This window comes from Stylophora pistillata, chromosome 5 (genome assembly GCF_964205215.1).
Source record: "Stylophora pistillata chromosome 5, jaStyPist1.2, whole genome shotgun sequence".
Taxonomy (NCBI): domain Eukaryota; kingdom Metazoa; phylum Cnidaria; class Anthozoa; order Scleractinia; family Pocilloporidae; genus Stylophora; species Stylophora pistillata.
The window spans coordinates 3,860,011-3,886,437 of NC_142523.1; the positions used below are offsets into that span (position 1 = coordinate 3,860,011).

Here is a 26,427-nt window from a genome sequence, read left to right on the forward strand (position 1 = left end):
TTCCAAGGCAACCCACGTTTTGTTGTTAGTCTGACGTCATTGCCGAGGTAAATAAGAATTTGCCTTCAATTCTGAACACCAAATAAAATTGATCAGTGTAAAATGAGGTTTTTTGTTTGAATCTGAATTAAAAAATCTTTTCATTATGGCGAACAAGTAACCTTTTAATTTACGTCTCTTAAGGAAGTCTTTCAGTGTGTTTCCAAAAGCACTGAGCATCTGGTAATTACATGTACACTGCACACAGTAAATTTTGGACATCACAACGGCAAGCTTTATCATGGTAATTTTGTCATCTGTCATCCTTACCTCATACTAAGTAGTTGTAAACCTTTCTCTTGTCATGTTTCCATAATGAGTTGCGTTTGAAACGAGTACAGAAGTTGATCAGTTCACCCCAGCGAAAAACTTTAGGTCAGAGTTCACCGCTTGATTAATAGGGATCAAGCGCGTCGAGGAAATTTCAAGAGGTAAGAAAAGTCTACAAAATTAAGTTTTAGAATTTGCAGGAACCTAGAAATTTCGATCAAGCACCATTCGTATTAATTGCTGCGTAACTTTGTTTGGAGACTAGCTTTTTAGACCTATCTGGAGAAAACCAGCGTTTTTGGAAGCAAATAGCTGAAGGGGACGTAAATTTGAATTCTTATAGTGTATTACCGGGCTAATTATGGACACAGAAAAGAGTGATACTTGTAAAACCTCGCAGTGAAATTCTTAGAGTAATTGTCTCATTTAAAACTTAAAGTTTTGTTTTCCTGCCAACAATTGCTTTACAAATACTCGCCGCTTAAGAGTCAAATAATCGTTTGGTATTGTTGCTAGCAATAACTTCGTAAAATCATTTAGCCAGTTTTGCCGGCTGAATCGTTCGTAAATTAGTTATTTTCCTGAACGATGTATACCAATCGTGATCAATCATTACTGATACATCAAATCGCAGCGTCCAAAGTAATTAATTTTTAACGAGAAAACAGATTAAAAACTAAAGAAAAATGCGTGTTGGATTGTTTTAATTGAACAAGGTGACTTACACGTTCCTCAAGCAGTAACGTTTATTCGCTTTTCTTTGCTGAATGTGGGCGCAGGCTATTGACGACATATGTATTCATGGCACGAAGCTAAGCAGCTGTAGAATATTGTTTACATCATTGTAAGCAGCGTAAACACTGTCGGCGATTGCTCGTAGATAAAGGTAGATATTTTGAATGTATAATAGATGTGACAGGTAAGTCGAAGCGGTCTGTTTTAAAACTCTATATCATTTTGTTAGGCAGTATAATTCTCTTGATTAGTTAGGTAATGATAATTTCGTCGCTGAAGAGCTCTGTCTAAACCAGGCGAAAGATCATCATTTATATAAACAAGTACTCGTATATTGAGCTCAATCGTTACTGATTTATAGATTTTGGTTTCAAATTATACGCTGTTTTTAATGAATCGGTCTTATAAGAGTTACGTTATACAAAGGAATTTAACAAACAAAGAAAAAAAATATTCGAACTTATAAGTTTGTAACGCCAACTATATGGTATAACACATATTTCCTCGCGAGTTATAGTTGTCTCTTTCGGTCTAAAATTAGACCAGTCTCCCATGAATTTACTTGTTTATTAACTGATTTACTTTCCTTTGACTTACCAGAGTACATTTCATGGCATGCACAGATCTGAAACTATTTTTGAGGCCAGAGTACAAGTTCCGGAGCGATTTAAAATTTATTTCATACTCGTGTCCATGTGTGCTTTTCGAATAAGATGAGGTCGCGCGAAGGGCTATTGACTTTCCAATCTGAATGACTCTCGCGCGTGTATCACTCCAGGACATCTGGTCGACGTAGATTCTTAACCAAAAATAAAACGGATAATTTTATCTTGAACTGATCACAAATTTGATTAAAGAGAATGTTATGATTATCGTATATATTCCTCGCCAGAGAAGAGGGATCGGAAAAAAAAGTAAGATTAGAAATTTTGAACCTTCTCGCCATACAAATGCGAAAACATTTCCGATTACTTTGTTACAGTTTCAAATATAAAGCTCGCGAACCTTTTTCGCCGTTTGATTTGCCTTTCATTGCAGGTTTAAACTTTCCACTAGAAGTATGATCGTCATTTTTGTTTTTGTTTTATTGACCATTTTATAATTTTTTGTCATTTCAGATATTAACGAAACGTAGATTTTAACGATGCTTCGTCCATGGTTCGCATGGCTTATTTTGGTTCTGAGGATTTCGAGGACTTTGTCAGGTAAAAAAAATTAAATTTATAGCCCAGTTTTATCTACAGGTGATATGATTTTAATGGCACTGTCGCATGCCGCTAATACCCGCATCTGACTGGTTTATACTAAGAAGAAATATCTCAGATTCTAATGTCCTATCTGATCAATAAGAGTAAGTGTTGAGAAATGGTAAGCTGCCGCCAATACTCGCATCTGATTGGTTTACATCAAGTTGAGTTGTCTCCATTGCATTTCCCTATCTTGTCGATTTGTCCAAGTTTTGAAAAACGGTACCGGTCGATTAAGAAAAAGATATAGGATTGACTGAACAGGTGAAAAATATATGACTTTTGAAAGGAAATTAAATGCCTCAAAGTAACATCATACGGTCGCTTTGACCAAGGGCTAAGGATTGTAACCTCAGCTTTATAAATTCTTTACCGACGGTGGCCAATTTACATTATTAACTCAGTTCATAACACGAAATTGTCTTGTAATATCCTCCAACGAGGCAGCACCACAGTTTCTTTAGAAACTTGCATCCTCTTTTTATGTGGCCGTGTTGAAGCAGGCGAAACACGGTGTGGCTGTGACTTGTAAATGATAGAACAAAAGTCATGGTAAAGGCTATGTTACTGAATTTAGGAGGCGTATGCGTAGCAAGGCTTAGTTGAAATTTTGTTCGTTTTCTTAATGTTTTCTGAGGAGTTAGAAATCGAAGAAATATTCTCGGAGCAAGGACTTTAATTAAACCACATGTGACGTGTAGTCTGTGAATCAAACTAGGCCAGCGCTCTGGGAGGGGAAAGTTCTCAGCAGTGTGCCATCCCTACTCACGGGATGACGCACCAATCAAAGTCTTCAACGACTGCCAACTACTTTGGCTGTAACCATTTCAGTGTAGCATCGGTGAAACAATTTAGAGGGCCTAGCAAACTGTTCCCGTTCAACCTGTTCTAGGAGCGCCACCAGTCGTAACTGATTTTCCATCAGCGGATTTGATTAAACCTGAAGATGTCCTATCAGATTTTGGATTTCGTCTTCCTTGCAAAGCAGTTGGTTCTTCACCTTTGCAGCACAAATGGAAACTGAACGGACAGGACATTGAGACTGACTTTCACTTTAACATCATGAAGGACGGGACTCTCAAGGGAAGATATCTTGATGATACTCACAGCGGAATTTACCAGTGCTTCGTGAAAAACAGCTTCGGTGAGGATTTCAGCAGAAAGTTGAAAGTCCGTGTTACAGGTATGTGAAGTAATAAGGAGTCTTGTTATTCTAAGATCCGCCTTGTAGCGCTGTACATATTCAAATACCGACTTTTCTATTTGATGGGAGTTTCTCGGTCTTGACTTTTCCTGGGGCATCATTAACTTTTTCCTGGCAATCTTAGTACGTCTATATGCAGTGTATCACGGTAATGGAATATCCTGGAAATTGTACACTGAGGCTGCATGCCAGTTATACTGGTGTTGAACTGTCTTTTTCCAAGGGAAATATCACATTGGGGCTGCGTTCCCGATTGTGGGCCTCAGCAGTGTTATATCGTTTTCCCTGATATGGACTGTAGTAAGTATATCATTGTGATATACCCCGAATATCTCGCATTTAGGCCGCTTGTTTGGGTGGAGACTTGTACACTTGTCTTTGAATCGTTGCCAGAATGTCTCAAAGTTACGGAGTTAAGTCAGTGAGTCATTGATTTTGGTCGCAATATTCTGAATAAAGCTTACATCCTTGGTGACAGCCTTGTATCAGCTTTTCCGAACAAGTAATCTTGATTTTAAGCAACGTCCATCAGTGTGAACCTAAGTCAGAGTTTCTCTGTATTTATCTCTCTCACCCGGTTAACTTAAGGTACTGAGATAATAGGTGATAAAGGTTTAATGATTAAATTCGAACTAAGGGTTAGTCATGAAGGGGGGTAAGCGATCAATTGAAAGCATCCCTAATTCTCTTAACTACCCGCGCAAGGTAAGAATAGGAGAAAAAACCAAGAAATGTATGTAATCTACAGCAAACAATGGCCACGATGATAGCATTGTAGTTACTATTGCTTAAATTTTGTTAATGTGCGTTTATTCTTTCAGTCGCCGGTCAATTTCACTACGACAACGACAAAAACGCCCCAGTCACGCTTGGAAAACCTATTGAAATTCCTTGTCCGAACCACGACCCTAGTTTTGGTGTGAGGTATCGCTGGGGCTTTTATGATTCTTCAGATCCTTATGCATTCTATCCTCTTCCCGAGGACAACCGTACAGCGGTTACAGTGGATGGAACACTTGTGATCATGTTTGTGAAGAAAGAAGACGTAAAAAAAGTGAATGACAGGAAAGGAATAGCTTGCGAGATGTCGATAAGTGAGGCGGCAAGATACTCACATGCGGTCAAATTTCATCTTACTGGAAATGGTATGAACTTTTTTTGTTTTACTCTCTTAGCCATACTGTTCTCTATACATTCCCTAAGGTACCGACGAGGAGAATTTGTTAACCAAACAAGAGCATTTGGAACTGGTGATCATCTTTCTTGATCTTTAACAAATGGTAAACACCACAGCGTTCACTTTTGAGTTATCGATACAGGTGGGAGGCTGCTAAGCACGAAAGAAGCGCAAGAGTCGCGCGAGGCGATAGCCGAGAGCGACTCTAGCTTCGTGAGTGCTTAGCAAACCTCCCAAGTACATTCATAACTCAACGGTGTGCGCTGTGGCGTTTACCATTTGTTTTATAACATAACATTGATGCATTGTAGCAGAAGAGTTTTCTTTTATATAACAAATCTTACGTGACCACAAAAAATAAGCGCGCTCGGAAAATTAGTCTTTGTAATTGCTCACGTCAGCAGTGTATACCCATAGGCAAATGGTGGATGCTAAGTTGACCAATCAGAGCGCGCACTTTACTTTGTTTATGTTATAATACTGTTTGATTCGGTGGTGGTACTGTCAGGAAAAAATTAGAAACTAAACAGTCACTCTTTGGGATCAAAGGATCAAATTTTCAATTTAAATGGAAGAATCGAGCAAATTTTCCTTCCGGGGAGGGATGGTCTCTACATCAGCTTCCTACTGGTAAATGTACCAAAAGTTTGTCAGACCACTTTAATAGTAATAACATCACATCTTATTTACATAAGGGAAGTTTAAATTGACTTAAGACACCTTCCTAGCCTAGCTACACGAACGCCCAGCGGGTTACACCCGTGCTTAAGGGTTTTTCTTGCAAATCGAACGATCCTGTCCCTTTCTTCCTTTGAAAAGTATTCGTCTAACACATTCGTGTATTCCCTCGCGGAATACGTTTATTCTTGTTCGAGGTGGTGGTCGAGAATTTATAGAGTTCCTGTAAAATCCTGGCCACTGCGTCCATTCCATGGACCTAACACTTTCTTTCTGATATTTTAATTTCCATTGATGCTCTCTTTCCCTGAGAATAATCAGGTTAGCTGTCCACCCCGGTTTTTCTTTGAAAAATCTTTGAAAAATCTTTGAAAGAGGCCAATAACCCAGAGCCACGCCCAAAACGATTAAACAAGCTTATTGCCACCTTTCTTTCTTGAAATTCTCAGCATAATTAACATGTAACTAATTTTCCTTATGTCTTTTGTTCTCAGAATCAACCGAAAAGATATCACCAGTTATTTATTTTGCACCGAAACACCTTGAAGAAGCTAGAGAAGGATATCCGAAGAAACTTCATTGTTTGGCCGTAGCAAAGTAAGAACACGTTACCAGATGGTTTTTTTACAGAAGAAATAATTTATGTATTTCACCAGTCATTACCTTTGTCATCTGCATAGATATCTATTCCACACTCCCTAGAAAAAAGGAAATCTATTTCATCGAACGGCATTCAAACATGAATGAATGAGATCTTTATTTAAAACATGGAAAAAATATCAGTATGGCAATAGAAAACAAAGAAGAAATTCAATTTTCTATGAACTGGTTTACATATTTGCCGTGTGGGAGCCCAATACAGAGAGCCATTTATCAATTCTTCTCTTGAACATGTTTACGTACATAAACTTGAGACAATTAGGAAAAACGAAAAGGTGTTCCTCAAATAAGTTAACATCGGATTGTTGTAGATATCATAAATTTGTAACAATGAAAAAGCATTCGGACGCTGTGCCCCTCCACAGCCCTTCTTCAACTATGTTTGGATTATGGATTCACTATTTCGAGTTATCTTGACGCTTTTACTAGCACTTATACTAACATTAGTCCACATAAATTGTTTATGTTTGCTGTTCTTGTTAAATTGTGCGCAAAAACTGTGCGCAGAATTACTGCGTCATCAGAATGAAATTATCGACATGATTTGTTTATGTTTTGTATTCGACCGTTCTTGTTAAATTGTGCGCAAAATTTGTACGCAGAATTGATGCGTCATCAGAATGAAATTATCGACTTGAATTCGCACGTGAGCTCTGGAGGCGAGCGCGTAACGGGTACATAAGGTGAAGAAAACGGAGTATCAAGATTTATATTATTATAGCAAATCAAATCACATTACGAAAACCGGAGAGCTGAGTTTACTCTATCGGGCGTCGATGATTTGCGGAACAAAGTGACCAATGAGCGTTGCTTTAGAATCAGCTGACACGCAGAAAGATTGCACGGCGCTCACCGGTGCATTTCCGAGCAGCGTTACCGCTTGCTTTTCTTCTCTCCCAAGACCGTCACCGAACATCATATGGTGGAAAGATGGCAAAAAGATCGACGATAACAAATATGAGTATTCTCTTCCAAGAGAACATTTCAACAGGCTTTTGTTCATCGACAAAGTTACCAATAAACATCAGGGAAATTATACTTGTACGGCAGTTTCAGCGTCTGGGAAGAAACGTGTGTCAGCCTCTACCTACCTCACAGTGAAAGGTTTGTTTAGAAGTCGTCTGTTACTATTAAGCTCTAATAATATGAAGAAAATTTTTGTTCCGTTTTCAAATTTTTAATATGAATCAATACGAGGGTGGGGTAAGTAATTAACAGAAAACGAGCACAATCACACGTTTAAATGGAACAGGCACGTCTCAAAGATTTTGATGGATAATAAAATCAAAACTTCTCCACCTTGTGAACGTCTAGCTACACAAGAATAACAACTACGGCAAACGTGGTCGGGCTAACGCATATCAGTACTGTTTTAGGTCGGGTTACGTGGTGACACAACTCATCTCAAACCTAGCTCTGGCGCTACGGCTATCGCGCCGTTTGCTATTTCGCTCCATTTAAAGAATTGAACGCCGTGAGCACGTTAGAATTGGCTTTTAATGCGCAAACTCTTTTAAGTAGGTCCACTTCTTCTTCCCGTTAATTATAGGTAGAGGTAACAACTGTTTTAGTTTTTTTTAATTGTTAAGCATAAACTACTCAAGCTAAGTATTTTCTTTCATTACTTTGTTTATTTTTTTAATCCCAACTGCAGCCTCACCCGAATGGAAAGTAAGATCTGATCGGAAAATCGAAGTACAGAGATCGAAAAACTTATCCTTGATGTTGATCGCAGACGGTTTTCCAAGTCCAAGCTACCAGTGGCTCAGAAATGGAAAAGAAATCGACGCTTCAGGGTAAGGGAAATGCCGTGAAAAATTATCCTTTAATGATTGACTGCGTTTGATTTGTTTAAACCAGTTTTTTTCTAATCTTTTAGCAGCTCTCGGGTGAAAATAGAGAAGAACCAATTACATCTGATTCATGTGGACAGCTGGCACGATGCCGTGTTTCAGTGTGTTGCAGAAAATGATCAAGGAATGATTGTGTCCTCTGTTTGGGTTGATGTTGAGGGTAAGTTCAACAGTCTTCTCCTATCTGCATTCGTGTTGTAGCCTTGGGATACTCGCTCATTTGCACGCACTATTTAACAGATAAAGAAATTTCGAGTGCCGATTTTTTTTCTGTTATGAAGCACGTTGGAAGCAGCAACAACAACAAAATTTATTCATTTTTTAGCAATTAAAATACATATCCAACGAACCCTACCCGAAAAATAGCGAAGCTAATCGGGGCGGGAGGGAAATAAACATTAAAATATATTCGTATGATGCACGATCCTCGCAGTAGAGAGCGCTATTTATGCAATAGCGAAAATCAGACCTGAAAAAAATCAGGCCAGTACGGGATTCGAACCACTGACCTCTGCGATACTAGTGCAGCGCTTTACCAATTGAGCTAACAAGCCTTGTTAGCTCAATTGGTAGAGCGCTGCACTAGTATCGCAGAGGTCAGTGGTTCGAATCCCGTACAGGCCTGATTTTTTTCAGGTCTGATTTTCGCTATTGTGTAAATAGCGCTCTTTACTGCGAGGATCGTGCATCATACGTATCTAATACCGCAGTTCGAAATATATGAACTTCATATATTCATTGTATCTGATTAAAATATATTCTTTAATAACAAGTTTGACTGCACAGCGGAAATGACTTGAAGAGCATACATATACAAAAACAATGAAAAACAATACGATAAGTTAGAAGCAGAGGAGCATGAAAGAAGAGTAGGGGAAACACAAGACATACGAAAAAAAGTATTTATTTTTCCATAAATTTCATCTGGGACATACGAAAAAATGTATTTAGTTTTCCTTGAATTTCATCAGACTCGCCAACCAGCCTTGCCCCAAGTTCAAGAAGTGCATTCTTCTCAGATAATGCATTGTGGATCATTTTAACTGCCGTCCTGGGAGTGCTTTTCATTGTGGCAGTTATTATCATCATAGTCTTTTATAAACGAAGAAAAGCGAGAGAACATGGAGGTGGGTTGTTCTTAAAATGAAATGGCTGTATTTTGAAGTTTTAGTCTTCTGTTATAGGGCTGTGATGCTGTAAATTAAGTTGGCTAACAGATGATTTGCTCATTGAGACTAATTCATGCTAAATTTTAAAACAGTTTAAGTTGATTAAGTTTCATGGTCAAAGATATACGTGGCAAGACCTTTAGATTTTAGGGAGACTAAGAAATCTTTGATTCGCTGTATAACATTTGACTGAGTATGCTCAACAGGTTTTTATCTGGTATTTCTGACACACTTCTTCTTGTCATCCTTTAGAGAGATCGGATGCCACGGAGGAAACTCCACGATACCTGGATGTATGCCAAAGTAACTCATTCGCACCTCGGACGAATGCGACCGAAGTTGCAGGCGGAAAGAAACCAAGGAGACGTGCTACTCTCCCTCCCCTCCCCCAGTATCAAGCCCTTGACCCAACAACTACGGCAATGCCAAGTTATGAACCAATAGACACTGAACAGGACCTCAATGATGGCGGGTTGTATGAGAAGTTAGATTTTAGGTCCATGAAAAGTGGCCATGAATATGTTTATCCTGAGCGACCTATTCCGGAATATCTCGAGCTTGTAAATGACACCCAGGTGCCACCTGGAAATACCGCGTCAAATGCTCAAACGAAGGGGCCTGGAAAATACTGTTATATACCAATTGAAAATGGCGACTCCATTAATGTTTTAAATAATTCTTCGCCACAAGACTACGTCTCGATCGAAAACGGAATGCACAGCAAAGCCTTAAATAACTCGACGCCACAGGATTATGTTCCAATGGATGCATCGAATATGAGAAATAATCCATCTTTGCCTATGGCGGGAAGATCTGATGGATCAGCTGTTGAAACTAGAGATCAAACTTCCTCAGGAGACTATTACCAGCCTATGGCGAACAATGGTGGCTCAATTGAGCAAGGAAGCCCACAGACCTCTTCCCTTGGGGATTATTATTCACCGATGGCAGGAAGTACTCTCAGTGGACCAGCGAGCAACGCAAATGCTCATGATGATGTTATGTCCAGCAAACTTTAAAGATTTGTGTTGTAGTAGAATTCAAACCATCCGACAAATGTTTTCAAAATTTTTCGTTAATTTAACTTTATGTCATTCAACCTGTTTCAAGAGAACCCGTTTCTGAAAGATTCCTTTTAATTGCTTGTAAAATTCTACCTTTCGACGTTTTAATCTCGTTAGTGGCGTCACTACTAGGAAACAGAATTGACAAGTTCGCAATTCTTTTTAAGCATCGAATAATGAAATTTCAGTTTGAAAGTTATTTTAACGCCCAATGAAGAACTATGTCAAAGTGTTATACGAAATTTTAACACAAAATTTAGGCGTGTACCTAATGCTTTTGACGTGGAATCTCTTCTCACTAAGAACGCAATTATATCCCTCTGGGAATCAAGCCATAGCGCATAGATATCTAAAGTTACACATTTCAGACTGCAACGTACATTTCGCATCTAAAAACTATGCAATCTTCACAGTGAAGTATGCCTTTTTATGTGAAGAACGGATAGAATGGAAGGCTTATGGAAGCACTAACGGTCACTAGCAAAAATCATACGCAGAGCAAAAACAATATCTTGAGTCAACAACATCAATGAATGATATACTCAGTACTCATAAAGATCTTATTAGTAAGCAGTTATAACGTATATTAACATACGTTTTCTAAGTTTTATCATGTTTACTTACAAGGCGTTATGAGCTTGTTTATTATATATGCCGCTGTAACTGTTGTGAGACCTTCGCTCAAAAGAAAACAGCTAGGTAATAGCCCATGCAATGATAATCATAAATGAAAAATTAAAACCACGATGGTCAACGACAATCACTATTACTTTGCTTAGATATATCTTGGCGCTGGAAAATCGTCGCAGCATTGAAAGGGAAGTAGACTAAGCAGTGCCTTCTTTTCGGCGAAGTCCTTCGTGCGAGTCAGGAGAGACGGCTCGTAGCCTAAAACAAAAGTAGTTCAGACGTCGGCATTCGGAACAAATGAAATGGTCTTAGCCTAACAGTCTCCGTTGAATCTCGTCCACTATTTGAGCCAGTTCTTCTGGGTCAGGTAGCTCGTGTATCGCCCTCTTTCCTAAATGCCTGTTACTGGGTCTCTCTAGCTGCATCTTAGCTCGCTGTAAAATCTGCAGCGTGTCATCTGTTGACAAAAAAAATCAATATTACATGCAATTAAGGATACTGGATTTCAGATTTGAGTAGGTTCCCCTGATTTGGATCCTCTTATTTGAAACTCTCTACTTAGCTTTCTCCGGGCTGTGAACAAAAGAGGATAAAAACTAGCGATTCTCTCTCACTTGTACAATTTGCTTTCCTCCACTGACCGAGAGAGCCTAACAGCCCCTTGTCTCACCAAAATATTTTTGTTTTTGTCTCTCGTATTTTTTAATTTCTTTTTACCTTTTGAACTCGGATCTCTGACTTTAGAATATATGAAAATCATACCGGCATCCACTGCGTTATTAAGAAATGTATATGAAAGCGATCCTCGTAGTAATGAACACTACTTAAGTAGTAGCGAAAAGAAGGCCTGAAAAAAATAAAGCCTGTACGGGATTCGAACCCATGACCTCTGTTATCATTATATTTCATATATTAGAATGAACTGCTATGAACTTCTTCTATAGTATAGTGTTCGTTGTTTTTCCCAAATGGAATGTTAGCCTTGGTAGGAGGAGGTTTTGAATATCAACGGACTCGCCTTGTTTTCTACCTTACGGTTTAATTTTTGGATCTTGATTACAAACTTTTTTTACTTACTTCGGAAATTTTCAAAAGCTTCGTTGGTAAGTTGTCCTCGAATGAGTCCTTGGAGCTAATAAAAAACGAAATAATTATCATATAATTATCAATTTAACTAGCCGCTTATTCGTTTACAAATTTTACCTAAAGCTTGGGGGGACCAATGTGTAACTGCTAGGATTTGTTTCGAGTGAATTGCAAAGCTTTGTGTTTATTTTCCAGGGAGAGTAACACCATGATGTCTTTCGTAGTAGCTTCGATTATATTCGGAGAATCCCGAGTAGTTCCGAAGGAGATCCGTAGATTTTCGACAAAGCCTCCTTAATGATTCTCTTCCTTCTAATCGCGCACGCAGCGAAATAATAGCGATATTTTGCACATTATTTCTCTTATTGAATCGAGATTGCTATTTACTAAGGGTTAACCTGACAGTTTTGTTGCGTTAATATATTTTTTCTGTCTGGCCTGAGATTTGAGGAGAGGAAAAGTAAAGAAAAAGCTGACGAGTGATCTTATTTTTCGATTTGCTGTCACTGGAGTTGACTGGTGTGCTCGTGCATGAAAATGTGTGAGGGTAAAAGAGATATTTACTCACCCTTAATATGATTCGAGTGAGAGAAATGAGTAAATCAGTAAGAACCCTGTTAACAAGAATATGATATAGCATGTTAAATTCAAGAGTAAATATGTCGATCAAATGGTCCACTGATTTGCCAGGTCCGTCATGATGATGGTCTAAAACAAACCCATCAGACGTTAAGCTATCTGCCCATAGGATAAATCTAGAAAGTGTTTCCTGTGTATGAAAAAGAATAATATCAGCCGAAATTTTTCTAAAACAGGCGCAGCATACTAAATACGATGTTTATACACACTCGTAGTAAAAACCAAGTTGGTTGACATGAAGCAATTAGATGTGGAACTTACCTTCGAACTTCCGTTGGGAGGGTCACAAATGGGGTATTTGATGGTGGTCGCGCTGTGTTGGGCAAGGTTACGTTATTGAAAGGAGTAAAAGATGTAGGGCGAGGCACTGAAAAACGAAATGTTAACTGTTAATGTTATTATACGCGAGCATACTTCACTTTTTTTTCAAGCCTTTGTCGGTGGTTTAAAAGTTTTGCAGACCAAACCCTTACAACACCATGGACATATTATACGCCAAAAACGCAATGAAATGTTCTCTTGCATACATCGAAAACCATATTTTATTGGAATGGACATACACAGAGGCCAGTCTTGGGCAAGTTACCTTCAATTTAAAGACAAATACAAAACATGAACTCAGCCAGGTAAGAGAGAAAAACCAATGGCCAACTCGACGACCTCATGTCATCATAGCTGTAGGATTTAGGAATATTAATTACAGACAATTTACGTGACCTAAGCAATAAGATTTGCAAGATCTATCTTAAAGCAATCAAAAGTCTCTAACATTGCTTAGATTTTCTTTTCAATTTTTCTATTTCATCGTTAGTTACTAACTTGTGTTTACCTAATCCTGCAATTGTGTAATTCTAAAAGGACAGACAACGTTAACCGAGAACTACTAATTTTGGCTAAGGTTAGGGTAATTAACACATAGAGAAACAACAAGCTTTAGTCATGGTGTAACTACTCCAAGAATTTACAGTTTTCTCACCAAATATTATGATGTAGTGAGCCAAGAAACCAGGTGTTACGACAGATCTATCAGTTGTAAATCTGATATTAAGAACTCGACTTCTGTCGCCTCTAACTGTAATGTTAAATCCATTCCTAGAACCACTCAGCCTTGCTAACCGCCCGGTGCTGACTGTCAGCTCAACAAAATCACAGCTTCAACGAAAAAGGAAAGAAAGGGAAACCATTAGGCCGCATTTTCAATTCCAAATCTTTTTCCTTGAGTTTCTTTACCACATTTACCGTGCAATGTCATAGCAAGCTAAGTGCTAAGAAAAATTTGAATTAAAGTCAGAAACTCCTCTTTGGTCGTAAACAAAGCAAAAGTATTCTTTCCTGACAAATGCACTTTGAATTCCAAGAATGTGATTGATCAAGTCGCAGCTCATTGCAGCTTGGCATCTCATTGGTTAACAGGTTCGAGCAAGTTTCATCGGAAGTTATCATGGTAAAACAAAAGGAATCCGATTTGACTTTCAACAAGACTAAAAATTTCTCTACCGGCACAGTTATACTCATGATGCACATACCACTGCTCTGTGTTAAACCTCTCAAACTGTAGACTCAAAACGCTGTCGGTGGGGATACGAAGAGTCCATAGGCAGTTCAAATTGTTAAAGTAAGAAAATGGATATCCAGGAGATGCAAATGTTCCACTTGTACTGTTTAGTTGCCCTCCACATCCTAGAAAAAATCAATATTGCAAAAAATTTTAAACAAGTCAAACTTGGACTGCCAAAGTAGTGCTCTTACTTGCTGTAGAAGAAACAGTTGATGTTAAGAGTAGAGAACAGAAAGACAAAAGTGTGGGTAAAACAATGCAAAAAAAGGTGTAAGTTTCTAAATAAACTGTGGTGTTGCGTCGGTGGGAGTAAAATGGTAATTTTGGTTTTATCAACTGAGTTTATAATATTAATCGACCACCGTAAAGCGTTTCAAAGCTGACGTTACATTTGTTAGCCTTTCTTCAGAGCAAATGAAAAAAAAAAGATAGGTTTATGAGGCCGGGATCGATTGTGATGTCTCTTGCGTCTTCTACACTAAGAAAGAGCTCAAGGTGTTAAACAGATAGTTATATCTTTTAATAACGGCACACCGCAAGCAAGCATATGATGGAAAAAGATTAATTTTTTTTCCTGGAGGAGTTTTGCCTTGATACAAAACGAAATTCTTTGAATTAGTCTGCAAGGAAATCCAAATGTGTAGCTGCTTATTAAGCAAAGCTGAGAATTTTTGTATCAGCCCTAGGTTCATTTTAACAGTGCCAAGAGTTAGTTCATTCAATTATGCAATATTAGGGAAGGTATCGATTGCAGAAGGATGCTGAAGAACTCGCCTCCCAGCACTTCAGCTTGGCTAAACTTGGTCCTCAAACCAGGGCCACGGTATCTGAGTACGTTTGATTGCTTAGACTGACTTCTATCAAAAAATTAAATGAGTACCGTAATTTTTGCAAATTCGAGAAAGTTTCCATACCTGTAAAAGGTGGCTGGGTAGGCACTTGAGAAGAAGGAGACGATGTTACATCAACTACTCCAGAGGCTGATGATGGTGTTGGCCGCAGTGTCGCTGATGGAAAACCTAAAGATAAAGAATACCAGACTCTTAGGCTGTGATATTAAGTACAATCGCCTCTATCGACGTTGAAAGTTAATTTTTTGTTGGTATGGTAACGTTGTTCTGTCATTCAGTTTCGCTTTTATTCCGCCATCCTGCAACTTTCTCAGCTTTTGTACACTGTAATAGTGATTTAACAATATTCCAGGTGGACGAGTGGCTGTAAGAGTAATGGCCGGTATTAGAAGGAAGTTTCTGAAACCTCTGTATCTCACACCGTGTAAAGTGAATAGGCCTCACTAGGCGTTATTCGTTTTATGGTGATGCTCATATAGGGAAAATAGTGTTTACCTAGAACTACTGAGGCTTGCGAACGGTTATGGTAATGAACAAATATACGCACAAGAAGCCTTAGTCATGTGTAACTACTTCAAGAATTTACAGTTTTCTCACCAAATATTATGATGTAGCGAGCGAAGAAACCTGGTCTTACGACAAATCTATCAGTTGTAAATGTGATATTAAGAACTGGACTTCTGTCGCCTCTAACTGTAATGCTGAATCCATTCCTAAAACCACTCAGTCTTGCTAACCGCCCAGTGCTGACTGTCAGCTCAACAAAATCACAGCTGCAACGAAAAAGAAAGAAAGGGAAAGCATTAGGCCGCAATTTCGATTTCAAATCTTTTTCCTTGCGTTTCTTTGCCACATTTAGGTTGCAGTGTTATAGGAAGCCAAGTGCTAAGGCAAATTTCAAGTAAAGTGAGAAACTCCTCTGTGGTCATAAACAAAGCTAAAGTAGTCTTTCCTGACAAATGGACTTTGAATTCCAAGAATATTTATGCGAATGATCAAGTCACAGCTCATTGCAGCTCGGCATCTCATTGGCTAACAGGTTTGAGCAAGTTTTTATCAGAACTTATCATGGAAAAGCAAAAGGAGTCCGATTTTACTTTTAAAAATATTAAACGTTTCTCGACTAGCACAGTTATACTCATGATTATTGGATGCACATACCACTGCTCTGTGTTAAACCTTTCAAACTGTAGACTCAAAACGCTGTCGGTGGGGATACGAAGAGTCCACAGGCAGTTCAAATTATTTGAGTAAGATAATGGATATCCAGGAGATGCAAATGTTCCCCTTGTACTGTTTAGGAGCCCTCCACATCCTAGAAAAAATCATCATGCAAGAAATGTCGAACATATCAAACTTGGACTGCCAAAGTAAGGCTCTTACTTGCTGTAGGTGAAACAGTTGATGTTAAGAGTAGAGAACAAAAAGACAAAACTGTGGGTAAAACAATGCGAAAAAAAAAAGGGTGTAAGCTTGTAAAGAAACTATGGTGTTGCGTCGGTCGGAGAAAAATGGTAATTTTGGTTTTATCAACTGAGTTGATAATGTTAATCGACCACCGTAAAGCGTTTCAAACCTAACTTTTTATTTGTTAGTCTTTCGATAAAGGTCCCATCTGGGGCTCGGATTTTTTCTATTACACTAAAAATTGTTTCGATAAAAAGAATGAAAAAAAAGATAGGTTTATGAGGCTGTGATTTATTGCGACGTATCGTGTGTCTTCTACACTAAGAAGGAGCCCGAAGTGTTAAACAGATTGCTATATCTTTTAATAACAGTACACCGTACGCAAACAAATGATAAAAAAGGTTAGTTTTTTTTTTGCTGGAGAAGTTTTACTTAGATACAAAACGAAACTCTTTGAATATGTCTTCAATGAAATTCAAAAGTGTAGCTGGGTAAAGCTGAGAATTTTTGTATCAGTTCTGGGTTCATTGTAACAATGTCGTGAGGTAGTCGATTAAATTATGCAATATTAGGAAAAGTAGGATTGCAGAGGGATGTTGAAAGAACTCGCCTCAAACGTTTAAGCCCGGCTGAGTTTGGTCTTTAAACCAGGGCCACGAAATATAAGTGCGTTTGATTGCTTAGACTGACTTATATCAAAAAATCAAATGAGTACCGTAATTTTTGGAAATTTGAGAAAGTTTCCATACCTGTAAAAGGTGGCTGGGTAGACACTTGAGAAGAAGGAGACGATGTTACATCAACAACTCCAGAGGCTGATGATGGTGTTGGCCGCAGTGTCGCTGATGGAAAACCTAAAGATAAAGAAAAAAAACCAGACTCTTAGGCTGTGATAGCAAGCACAATCGTCTCTATCGACGTCGAAAGTTAATTTTCAGTTAGCCTAGTAACCTCGTTTTGTCATTTAGTTTCACTTTTATTTCGGTATCCTTCAACTTTCTCAGCTTTTGTACGCTGTAATAGTGATTTAATAACTTGCCAGGTGTACGAGTCGCTGTAGGCGTAATGGCCGGTATTAGAAGGAAGTTTCTGAAACTCCTGGATCATACAGCGTGTAAAGTGAATAGGCCTCACTAGGCGTTATTCGTTTTATGGTGATGATCATATAGGGAATATCGTGTTTACCTAGAACTACTAAGGTTTGCGAACGATTAGGGTAATCAACAAATATACAAAAAAAAGCCTTAGTCATATGTAACTACGTCAAGAATGTACAGTTTTCTCACCAAATATTATGATGTAGCGAGCGAAGAAACCTTGTCTTACGACAGATCTATCAGTTGTAAATGTGATATTAAGAACTGGACTTCTGTCGCCACTAACTGTAATTCTGAATCCAGTCCTAGAACCACTCAGCGTTGCTAACCGCCCGGTGCTGACTGTCAGCTCAACAAAATCACAGCTTCAACGAAAACGAAAGGAAGGAAAAACCATTAGGCCGCATTTTTAATTCCAAATGTTTTTCCTTGCGTTTCTTTACCACATTTACCTTGCAGTGTTATAGGAAGCCAAGTGCTAAGGCAAATTTCAAGTAAAGTCAGAAGCTTCTTTGTGGTCGTAAACAAAGTGGAAGTAGTCTTTCCTGACAAATGCACTTTGAATTCCAAAAATATTTATAGGAAAGATCAAGTCGCAGCTCATCGCAGCCTGGCATCTCATCGGTTAACTGGCTCGAGCAAGTTTTTATCAGAATTTATCATGGTAAAACAAAAGGAATCCGATTTTACTTTTAACAACATTTAAAGTTTCTCTACCAGTACAGTTATACTCATGATTATTGGATGTACATACCACTGCTCTGTGTTAAACCTTTCAAACTGTAGACTCAAAACGCTGTCGGTGGGGATACGAAGAGTCCACAGGCAGTTCAAATTATTTGAGTAAGAAAATGGATATCCAGGAGATGCAAATGTTCCCCTTGTACTGTTTAGTAGCCCTCCACATCCTAGAAAAAATCATCATGCAAGAAATGTCGAGCATATCAAACTTGGACTGCCAAAGTAAGGCTCTTACTTGCTGTAGGTGAAACAGTTGATGTTAAGAGTAGAGAACAAAAAGACAAAAGTGTGGGTAAAACAAAGCGAAAAAAAAAAGGGTGTAAGCTTGTAAAGAAACTATGGTGTTGCGTCGGTCGGAGAAAAATGGTAATTTTGGTTTTATCAACTGAGTTGATAATGTTAATCGACCACCGTAAAGCGTTTCAAACCTAACTTTTTATTTGTTAGTCTTTCGATAAAGGTCCCATCTGGGGCTCGGATTTTTTCTATTACACTAAAAATTGTTTCGATAAAAAGAATGAAAAAAAAAAGATAGGTTTATGAGGCTGTGATTTATTGCGACGTATCTTGTGTCTTCTACACTAAGAAGGAGCCCGAAGTGTTAAACAGATTGCTATATCTTTTAATAACAGTACACCGTAAGCAAACAAATGATAAAAAAGGTTAGTTTTTTTTTGCTGGAGAAGTTTTACTTAGATACAAAACGAAACTCTTTGAATATGTCTTCAATGAAATTCAAAAGTGTAGCTGGGTAAAGGTGAGAATTTTTGTATCAGCCCAGGGTTCATTTTAACCCTGCCGTGAGTTAGTCGATTGAATCATGTAATATTAGGAAAGGTAGGATTGCAGAGGGATGCTGAAAGAGCTCGCCTCCAAGCGTTTCAGCCCGGCTGAGTTTGGTCCTTAAACCAGGGCCACGAAATCTGAGTGCGTGTGATTGCTTAGATTGAATTATATCAAAAAATTAAATGAGTACCATAATTTTTAGAAATTTGAGAAAGTTTACATACCTGTAAAAGGTGGCTGGGTAGCTACTTGAGAAGAAGGAGACGGTGTCGCATCAACTACTTCAGAAGCAGAAGATGGTGTTGGCCGCAGTGTCGCTGATGGAAAACCTAAAGATAAAGAATACCACACCCTTAGTCTGTGATATCAAGCACAATCGTCCCTATCGTCGTCGAAAATTAATTTCCAGTTTGCATGGAAACCTCGTTTTGTCATTCAGTTTCGTTTTTATTTCGCTATACTGCAACTTTCTCAGCTTTTGTACGCTGTAATAGTGATTTAATAACTTGCCAGGTGGACGAGTCGCTGTAGGCATAATGAGCGGTATTAAAAGGAGGTTTCTGAAACCCCTGGATCTGACACCGTGTGAAGTGAATAGGCCTCACTAGGCGTTCCTCGTTTTATGGTATACTCATATAGGGAAAATCGTGTTTACCTAGAACTACTAAGGTATGCGAACGATTAGGGTAATCAACAAATATACACACAAGAAGCCTTAGTCATGTGTAACTACTTCAAGAATTTACAGTTTTCTCACCAAGTACTATGATGTAGCGAGCGAAGAAACCTTGTCTTACGACAGATCTATCAGTTGTAAATCTGATATTAAGAACTGGACTTCGGTCGCCTCTAACTGTGATGCTGAATCCATTCCTAGAACCACTGAGCGTTGCTAACCGCCCGGTGCTGACTGTCAGCTCAACAAAATCACAGCTTCAACGAAAAAGGAAAGAAAGGGAAACCATTAGGCCGCATTTTCAATTCCAAATCTTTTTCCTTGCGTTTCTTTGCCACATTTACCTTGTAGTGTTATACGAAGCCAAGTGCTAAGGCAAATTTCAATTAAAGTCGGAAACTCCTCTGTGGCCGGAAACAAAGCGAAAGTAGTCTTTCCTGACAAATGCACTTTGAATTCCAAGAATATTTATACGAATGATTATAATTCTCCCTATGACTCTCTACTTAGCAAAGTTAACTCCAAATCTCTGTATAAAAGACGCCTTCAGACTTTCTTATTTATATTGTACAAGAGCTTGTTTTTTAACTGCTATCCAGGCTATCTAAAGAATATGTCTAGTTTCCGGTCTGTATCCTATAATCTACGCGGAAATTATATTTTGTCTCTACCGTCTACAAAAACTACTACTTATGGTCTTCACTCCTTTTCATATATGGCTTCAAAACTATGGAACTCTCTTCCGGACTCTTTTAGAACGTCTGACTTTTCTGATTTCAAGCGCAAGATTCTACAGTATGACTCTTTCTCATAGTTAAATTTTAGAATGTTACCATTTTACATTTTACATTTTACATTTTAGTAGTATTTAGAATTAAACTTGTAGCTCGAAGATACTAGCTTATTCTTTAGCTACTCCAAATTCGAGATTAAATAAAGTATATGTATGTATGTATGTAATGATCAAGTTGCAGCTCATTGCAGCTTGACATCTCATTGGTTAACAGGCTCGAGCTATTTTTTATCAAAACTTATCATGGTATAACAAAAGGAATCCGATTTTACTTTTAACAACATTAAAAGTTTCCCTACCAGCACAGTTATACTCATGACTATTGGATGTACATACCACTGCTCTGTGTTAAACCTTTCAAACTGTAGACTCAAAACGCTGTCGGTGGGGATACGAAGAGTCCATAGGCAGTTCAAATTATTTGAGTAAGAAAATGGATATCCAGGAGATGCAAATGTTCCACTTCTACTGTTTAGTAGCCCTCCACATCCTAGGAAAAATCAATATGCAAGAAATGTCGAACATATCAAACTTGGACTGCCAAAGTAAGGCTCTTACTTGCTGTAGGAGAAACAGTTGATGTTAAGAGTAGAGAACAAAAAGACCTTTAATAAAGGTACACCGCAAGGAAACAAATGATAGAAAAGGTTAATTTTTTTTTGCTGGAAGAGTTTTACTTTGATACAAAACGAAATTCTTTGAATATTGAGTCTTCAAGGAAATTCAAAAGTGTAGCTTGGTAAAGCTGAGAAATTTTGTATTAGCCCTGGGTTCATTTTAACAATGCCGTGAGTTAGTCGATTGTATTGTGCAATATTAGGAAAGGTAGGATTGCAGAGGGATGCTGAAAGAGCTCGCCGCCAAGCGTTTTAGCCCGGCTGAGCTTGGTCCTTAAACCAGGGCCACGAAATCTGAGTTCGTTTGATTGCTTAGACTGACTTATTTTAAAAAATTAAATGAGTACCGTAATTTTTGGAAATTTGAGAAAGTTTACATACCTGTAAAAGGTTGTTGTGTAGGCACTTGAGATGAAGAGGACAATGTCGCATCAACTACTCCAGAGGCTGAAGATGTTGTTGGCTGCAGTGTCGCTGATGGAAAACCTAAAGATAAAGAATACCAGACCCTTTAGCTATGATATCAAGTAGAATCATCTATGTCGACGTTGAAAGTTAGTTTTCAGTGGGCATGGTAACATTGTTATGTCATTGAATCTTACCGTTAATCCGCCATCGTGCGGCTTTCTCAGCTTCTTGGCTTGGCGAGTTAAGCTGAGAATTTTTGTATTGGCATTGGATTATTTTTAAGAATGCAAAGAGATGTTCGATTTAGTAAAGTAATATTAGGAAAAACATGTATTGTAGACTGATAATGGTATAAGTGAAAGAACTCGTCCCTCAGCGCTTTTATTCGCCTGAGATTGGTCCTTAAACCAGGGCTATGAGCTCTGAGTGCGTTTAATGTCTTAGACTGAGTTTTATCAAAAAATGAAATGGGTACCGGAATTCTTGGAAATTCGAGAATGTTTACATACCTGTAAAAGTTGGTTGTGTAGCATTCATCCCTCCAAAAGCTGAAGATGGTGTTGGTGGTATAGCTGACGATGCCGCTGTTGATCTCCTTCTTGGTGTTGTTGCGGTTACCCTCCGTGTTGCGTTTGACTGTGGCAGTTCTTCTGTTGACACCATCAGCGGGTTCAGATGTTCCGTTCTTATTGCTGTTTGTCTGGTTCTTGCTGTTACTGATGTTGGTGCTATAGCTGACGATGCCGCTGTTGATCTTGTTCTTGGTGTCATTGCGGCTATCCTCCGTGTTGCGTTTGACTGTGGCAGTTGTTCTGTTGATGCTGCTGCCGGGTTTAGTTGTTCCGTTTTTATTGCATTTTGTCTGGTGACTGTTGTTGCTAATGTTGTTGTTATAGCTGACGATGCCGCTGTTGATCTCGTTCTTGGTGTTGTTGCGGTTATCCTCGCTGTTGCGTTTGACTGTGGCAGTTGTTCTGTTGATGCTGTTGCCGGGTTTAGTTGTTCCGTTTTTATTGCAGTTTTTCTGGTGCCTGTTGTTGCTAATGTTGTTGTTATAGCTGACGATGCCGCTGTTGATCTCGTTCTTGGTGTTGTTGCGGTTATCCTCGCTGTTGCGTTTGACTGTGGCAGTTGTTCTGTTGATGCTGTTGCCGGGTTTAGTTGTTCCGTTTTTATTGCAGTTTGTCTGGTGCCTGTTGTTGCTAATGTTGTTGTTATAGCTGACGATGCCGCTGTTGATCTCGTTCTTGGTGTTGTTGCGGTTATCCTCGCTGTTGCGTTTGACTGTGGCAGTTGTTCTGTTGATGCTGTTGCCGGGTTTAGTTGTTCCGTTTTTATTGCAGTTTTTCTGGTGCCTGTTGTTGCTAATGTTGTTGTTATAGCTGACGATGCCGCTGTTGATCTCGTTCTTGGTGTTGTTGCGGTTATCCTCGCTGTTGCGTTTGACTGTGGCAGTTGTTCTGTTGATGCTGTTGCCGGGTTTAGTTGTTCCGTTCTTATTGCTGTTTGTCTGGTCCTTGTTGTTGCTAATGTTGGTGCTTCTGATGCTGATGTTTCTTGTGGCGTTAATCTTGATCGTGGTATGGTGGCTGATGATTTTGGTGGCGGCGTTCGATTTGTTGCATTCACGGTTGTCTGCATTTCTCCCTTGGTTGTTAAAGGTACCGCTGTATAATGCAAAGAACTCAAAATGTTAGCATTATTTGCGAAATAAATTGGCGGCACTAGGGGCCTATTTCTCGAAAGTCCCGGTAACTTAGCGGACCCGAGGCCACGTTTTAAAATAAAAATTCAAAGGATAGAAAAGCAGGGTCTGGCCCCCAAACACGCTCCATTTTATTTCTTTAGTTGATGGTTTCATTTTGTTGTTTTCAAAACTTTTGAAATTCCCATCCTGAATGAAAACAGAACCGCTTTACGGGTCCTTTAAGTCACCGGGACTTTCGAGAAACGGGCCCCAGATCTCCAGCTTTAGATCTGTCTCACGTGTCCAATCTCGGAACAGTCTCTCTTCCCACCAGGAGGGAAAAATAACTCAGTTGGTCTAGAAAGGTCCACAAAAATCGTATGTCCACTTCCTTTCTTATTACAGAACTAAAGACACAAATCCTTGGTTGATAACTAATTCTTAATTCTTCTCGTACCTGTTTGTGCATTTCCTCGATGTTTTATCAAATGAATCCCTCGTATCGGTGATATTTTTTTATGTTCCATAGTCCGTTTGTTAGGCAATTTATTAAAATGGTAGGGAAAAAATGACCTTATCGACTTTACCTAAAGTAAAAGTTTCGAAGGATTTACTGCTAAGCAGTCAACTGCTCCGAGACAACAGAAACCTGTTTTGGTTATTCTCGGCTATTGAGAACAGGGCAATAAAAACACTAGATAATTTTTCACAGTTAAATTACTTTCCGGTTTGTGTAATGTTATGTTAATAAGTTGTAGTGCTAAGTGCAGCAAGGATGCGGAAAAATATTTTTGTTTATCTTACTTATGAATCAATTAAAAATACTGTTTATTTTCATGACTGGGCGGGTTTAATAGTCTTTAATTTTGTCAAAATCTCTTTATCTTGGTTATGGCCTTGTTAAGTGAAACTTAAATTTTTTGAATACGCTGAATTATTTTTGCCCGTGTTATCATGTAATCTGTAGGATATTTTCCACCGGATTCATTTATACACTCTTCCGGAATCAATCTAAAAGTGCAGTTTATCTTTATCACTGGGCTTGGGTCTTGTGATTGTTTATTATATCATGAATCCTTCCTGTAGCCGCGACATTTCATATATTTGCCCCTTCCGAACACGGAATTCTGTCACTAAAAAATAGTATCCTCTTTTTTTGTCGTCGAAGATCCAAGAAAAAATTTTCTAGCTCAGCATTGAAAGATTCGAAGTGCCTTGTATCAAACAGCAGTTATTTAAACTGATCGTGTAAGCACAAGAAGGGCTGGTACATTAGCGCGAAAAGTCGTACAGACAATTGCGAAAGTCATAGAGACGGTAAGTAAGAGCTCGTGTCCTAATAACAAGTACCTCGAGAACTGTATCGCGATTATTAAACTCCCCTGCGGGTGGGAAATTTTAGCAAATTGAAGACTTGACAGACACATGCAAAATAACAGCAGTAAAATTCTGTAGCTATGTACCCCGCATTCAGTTCATTGAAACTATCAAGCATAAGACTTGTGGACAGCGTAATTCAGGGCCGTGTAAGGAGCTTTGAGCATTCAGGTAACCGGAGTCTTGGTTACCTTTGTATAGGATATTTCTATCTCACTTTGCGGATATTATTTTTTGGTTTCTAGTCAGTGAATTTTTGGCATTAGGTATAAAGACGAGCGCGAAAACTTTCGGTAAATCTAAGAAAATAATACTGCGTTTTCCCTTTTGTAGACTATGACATATTGGGTAAAATTGAAGAACAGCTCCCAAAAAACTGTTGGTCACTTGTCGATTTTCTGTTAATAATCTGTCGGTGTACCATTTCGAAATTATCATCGACTAATTTCGCAGTTTAATAAGGAAAAATCGTTTGAATATTGTAAAAATTCTGTTTTACTCGCTGGTCGAGGATGATAAATTAAACGAAGAAAGAATTGTGAAAGTGATGACATTGGGAATTTATTGAGATATCATGAATAGCCCCAATTTATTGTCAGAAGCAATTTTCCCTCCAAGTTTTTGCACGAATGGCTGAAGGGTTGATTGATGTACGCTAACATTTGCATTAAGTTTCATATTAAGTACAACGAAAGCACTTTCGAAGAAAATTCTTTTTGTTTCTCATACGATTAATAGTGGTGGTGGTTTGCTTACTGTGATTTAAATTGATCTTGTGAGTAGTCCGACTGTCAAGATGAAAGAAGTTTTTTAAAGGACAGTTTTCAATAGACAAGACATTTCTGAATTCAACTTACCAATTTCGCAGCACGTGCCCAGATAACCAGGCGGACAGACGCAACCGTTTAGTGTGGGTGTTCCCGAATTCTGACAGTCTCTCTTGCAAAATTGACTCTCTAATAGATGGAAAAAGCATAATCCTCCACAAGCTGCTGGCAAAATAATCCTTCTTGTTCTAGTTCGAGTTCCACTTGATCCACATGGACATGAACTCCACTGCGACCAGACGCTGACTTCGCAATTACGAGGACGACACGAAGGAAAAGTGCGTCTTCTTCTTCGCCGTCGCCAAGCTTCATTGTCTTGAACAAACAAGGCCAGCACGAAGATAACAGCAACGAATTTCATCGTTTTTAAATTTGCAACAACGTCAGATTAGATCGCAATAAGGTAGTTGAATCAAAATGGAGTTTCACAGAAGTTAGCCTTCTGCTCTCCAGAGATCTCTTTATATAGACATGTCACAGACATGGCGTGATATACGTGGTAACTATAGATAAACTTGAAGGTAACGAGGAAGTTAATATTGGACGGTATCGATTGATCGAGTTAATGGTTCTTCGAGCTCTTCGAGAAAAAGGAGCAAAAATTATTGTGAATTGCGAAGTAGATAACAAGCCATGTTGAAGTTTCAGGCAAAATAATCCTTCTACAACGTGATTCTAGACAAGGTTGAAACGGGAAATTCTTACGAGAAGTTCGGTAAAAATATCTGATGTAGCTGATCTACTACTGTACCTAACGGAAATGACATTGCATTCCTTAGAGACCCTTTTGGCTGATTAATTGCTTAATATTCTATATTGAGGTTTCAGTACTTAAATCCCAACAAAGCACTGCAATTATATTTGGTTGTAAATCAAAAGATGAAATACGTAAAAAGTAAAAATTTGATCCATTGTCACCGTAAAGTCATTCTCTCAAATCGTGATCAAAGGAACGTATTGAAAGTTTTCCTCTTTGCTGAAGAGGTTGGGTTATGCATTGCAAAATGCTCTTACTTCCACGTGGATAGGGTTGTCCAGCAATCGTTCCCACTATGGGAAATCCTTTATCTCTAATCTTTGACTTCTAAGAATGACTGGGTTCTAACTTCTTTCTACAGTATCACCCTTCAATGAAAAGGCCAATATTTTGA

General features: G+C 38.6%; 2 protein-coding genes across 5 annotated transcripts; one reads left to right on the forward strand and one right to left on the reverse strand.

The window, feature by feature from the left end:
* The first annotated feature begins 354 nt into the window (after nucleotides 1-354).
* On the forward strand, nucleotides 355-10,301 carry LOC111334984 (fibronectin type III domain-containing protein-like). Of its 4 annotated transcripts, none has more exons than XM_088759673.1 (10): nucleotides 355-470; nucleotides 2,163-2,249; nucleotides 3,184-3,474; nucleotides 4,317-4,640; nucleotides 5,845-5,947; nucleotides 6,912-7,114; nucleotides 7,665-7,806; nucleotides 7,890-8,023; nucleotides 8,835-8,990; nucleotides 9,285-10,301. In XM_088759673.1, exons 2-10 carry the CDS (start codon nucleotides 2,189-2,191, stop codon nucleotides 10,049-10,051), a joined length of 2,181 nt encoding a protein of 726 aa, XP_088615799.1. In that variant the 5' UTR covers nucleotides 355-470; nucleotides 2,163-2,188; the 3' UTR covers nucleotides 10,052-10,301. The 4 variants fall into 4 exon arrangements, with proteins under 4 accessions (XP_088615799.1, XP_088615800.1, XP_088615797.1 ...); XM_088759672.1 differs by lacking the exon at nucleotides 355-470 and adding an exon at nucleotides 1,174-1,228; XM_088759674.1 differs by lacking the exon at nucleotides 355-470 and having other exon boundaries at nucleotides 1,066-2,249; nucleotides 7,893-8,023.
* Nucleotides 10,302-10,637: 336 nt separating this feature from the next.
* Nucleotides 10,638-26,151, reverse strand: LOC111346812 (uncharacterized). The gene is made up of 18 exons (XM_088760857.1): nucleotides 25,307-26,151; nucleotides 21,895-23,052; nucleotides 21,359-21,463; nucleotides 20,697-20,850; nucleotides 19,649-19,824; nucleotides 19,116-19,220; nucleotides 18,119-18,272; nucleotides 17,554-17,729; nucleotides 17,017-17,121; nucleotides 16,022-16,175; nucleotides 15,458-15,633; nucleotides 14,924-15,028; nucleotides 13,978-14,131; nucleotides 13,428-13,603; nucleotides 12,713-12,818; nucleotides 12,381-12,426; nucleotides 11,804-11,858; nucleotides 10,638-11,183 (listed from the first exon to the last, which is right to left on the reverse strand). Exons 1-18 carry the CDS (start codon nucleotides 25,635-25,637, stop codon nucleotides 11,035-11,037), a joined length of 3,585 nt encoding a protein of 1,194 aa, XP_088616983.1. The 5' UTR covers nucleotides 25,638-26,151; the 3' UTR covers nucleotides 10,638-11,034.
* Nucleotides 26,152-26,427: the final 276 nt, after the last annotated feature.

Coding starts and splice junctions, on each gene's coding strand:
- LOC111334984 (XM_088759673.1), top strand. CDS start 2,189: ATGCTTCGTCCATGGTTCGCATGGCTTATTTTGGTTCTGAGGATTTCG. Junction 7,115..7,664: donor TACCTACCTCACAGTGAAAG/GTTTGTTTAGAA, acceptor TCCCAACTGCAG/CCTCACCCGAATGGAAAGTA. Junction 8,024..8,834: donor TGTTTGGGTTGATGTTGAGG/GTAAGTTCAACA, acceptor GAATTTCATCAG/ACTCGCCAACCAGCCTTGCC.
- LOC111346812 (XM_088760857.1), bottom strand. CDS start 25,637: ATGAAATTCGTTGCTGTTATCTTCGTGCTGGCCTTGTTTGTTCAAGAC. Junction 16,176..17,016: donor TACCCAGCCACCTTTTACAG/GTATGGAAACTT, acceptor GATTTTTTCTAG/GATGTGGAGGGCTCCTAAAC. Junction 14,132..14,923: donor TACCCAGCCACCTTTTACAG/GTATGGAAACTT, acceptor GATTTTTTCTAG/GATGTGGAGGGCAACTAAAC.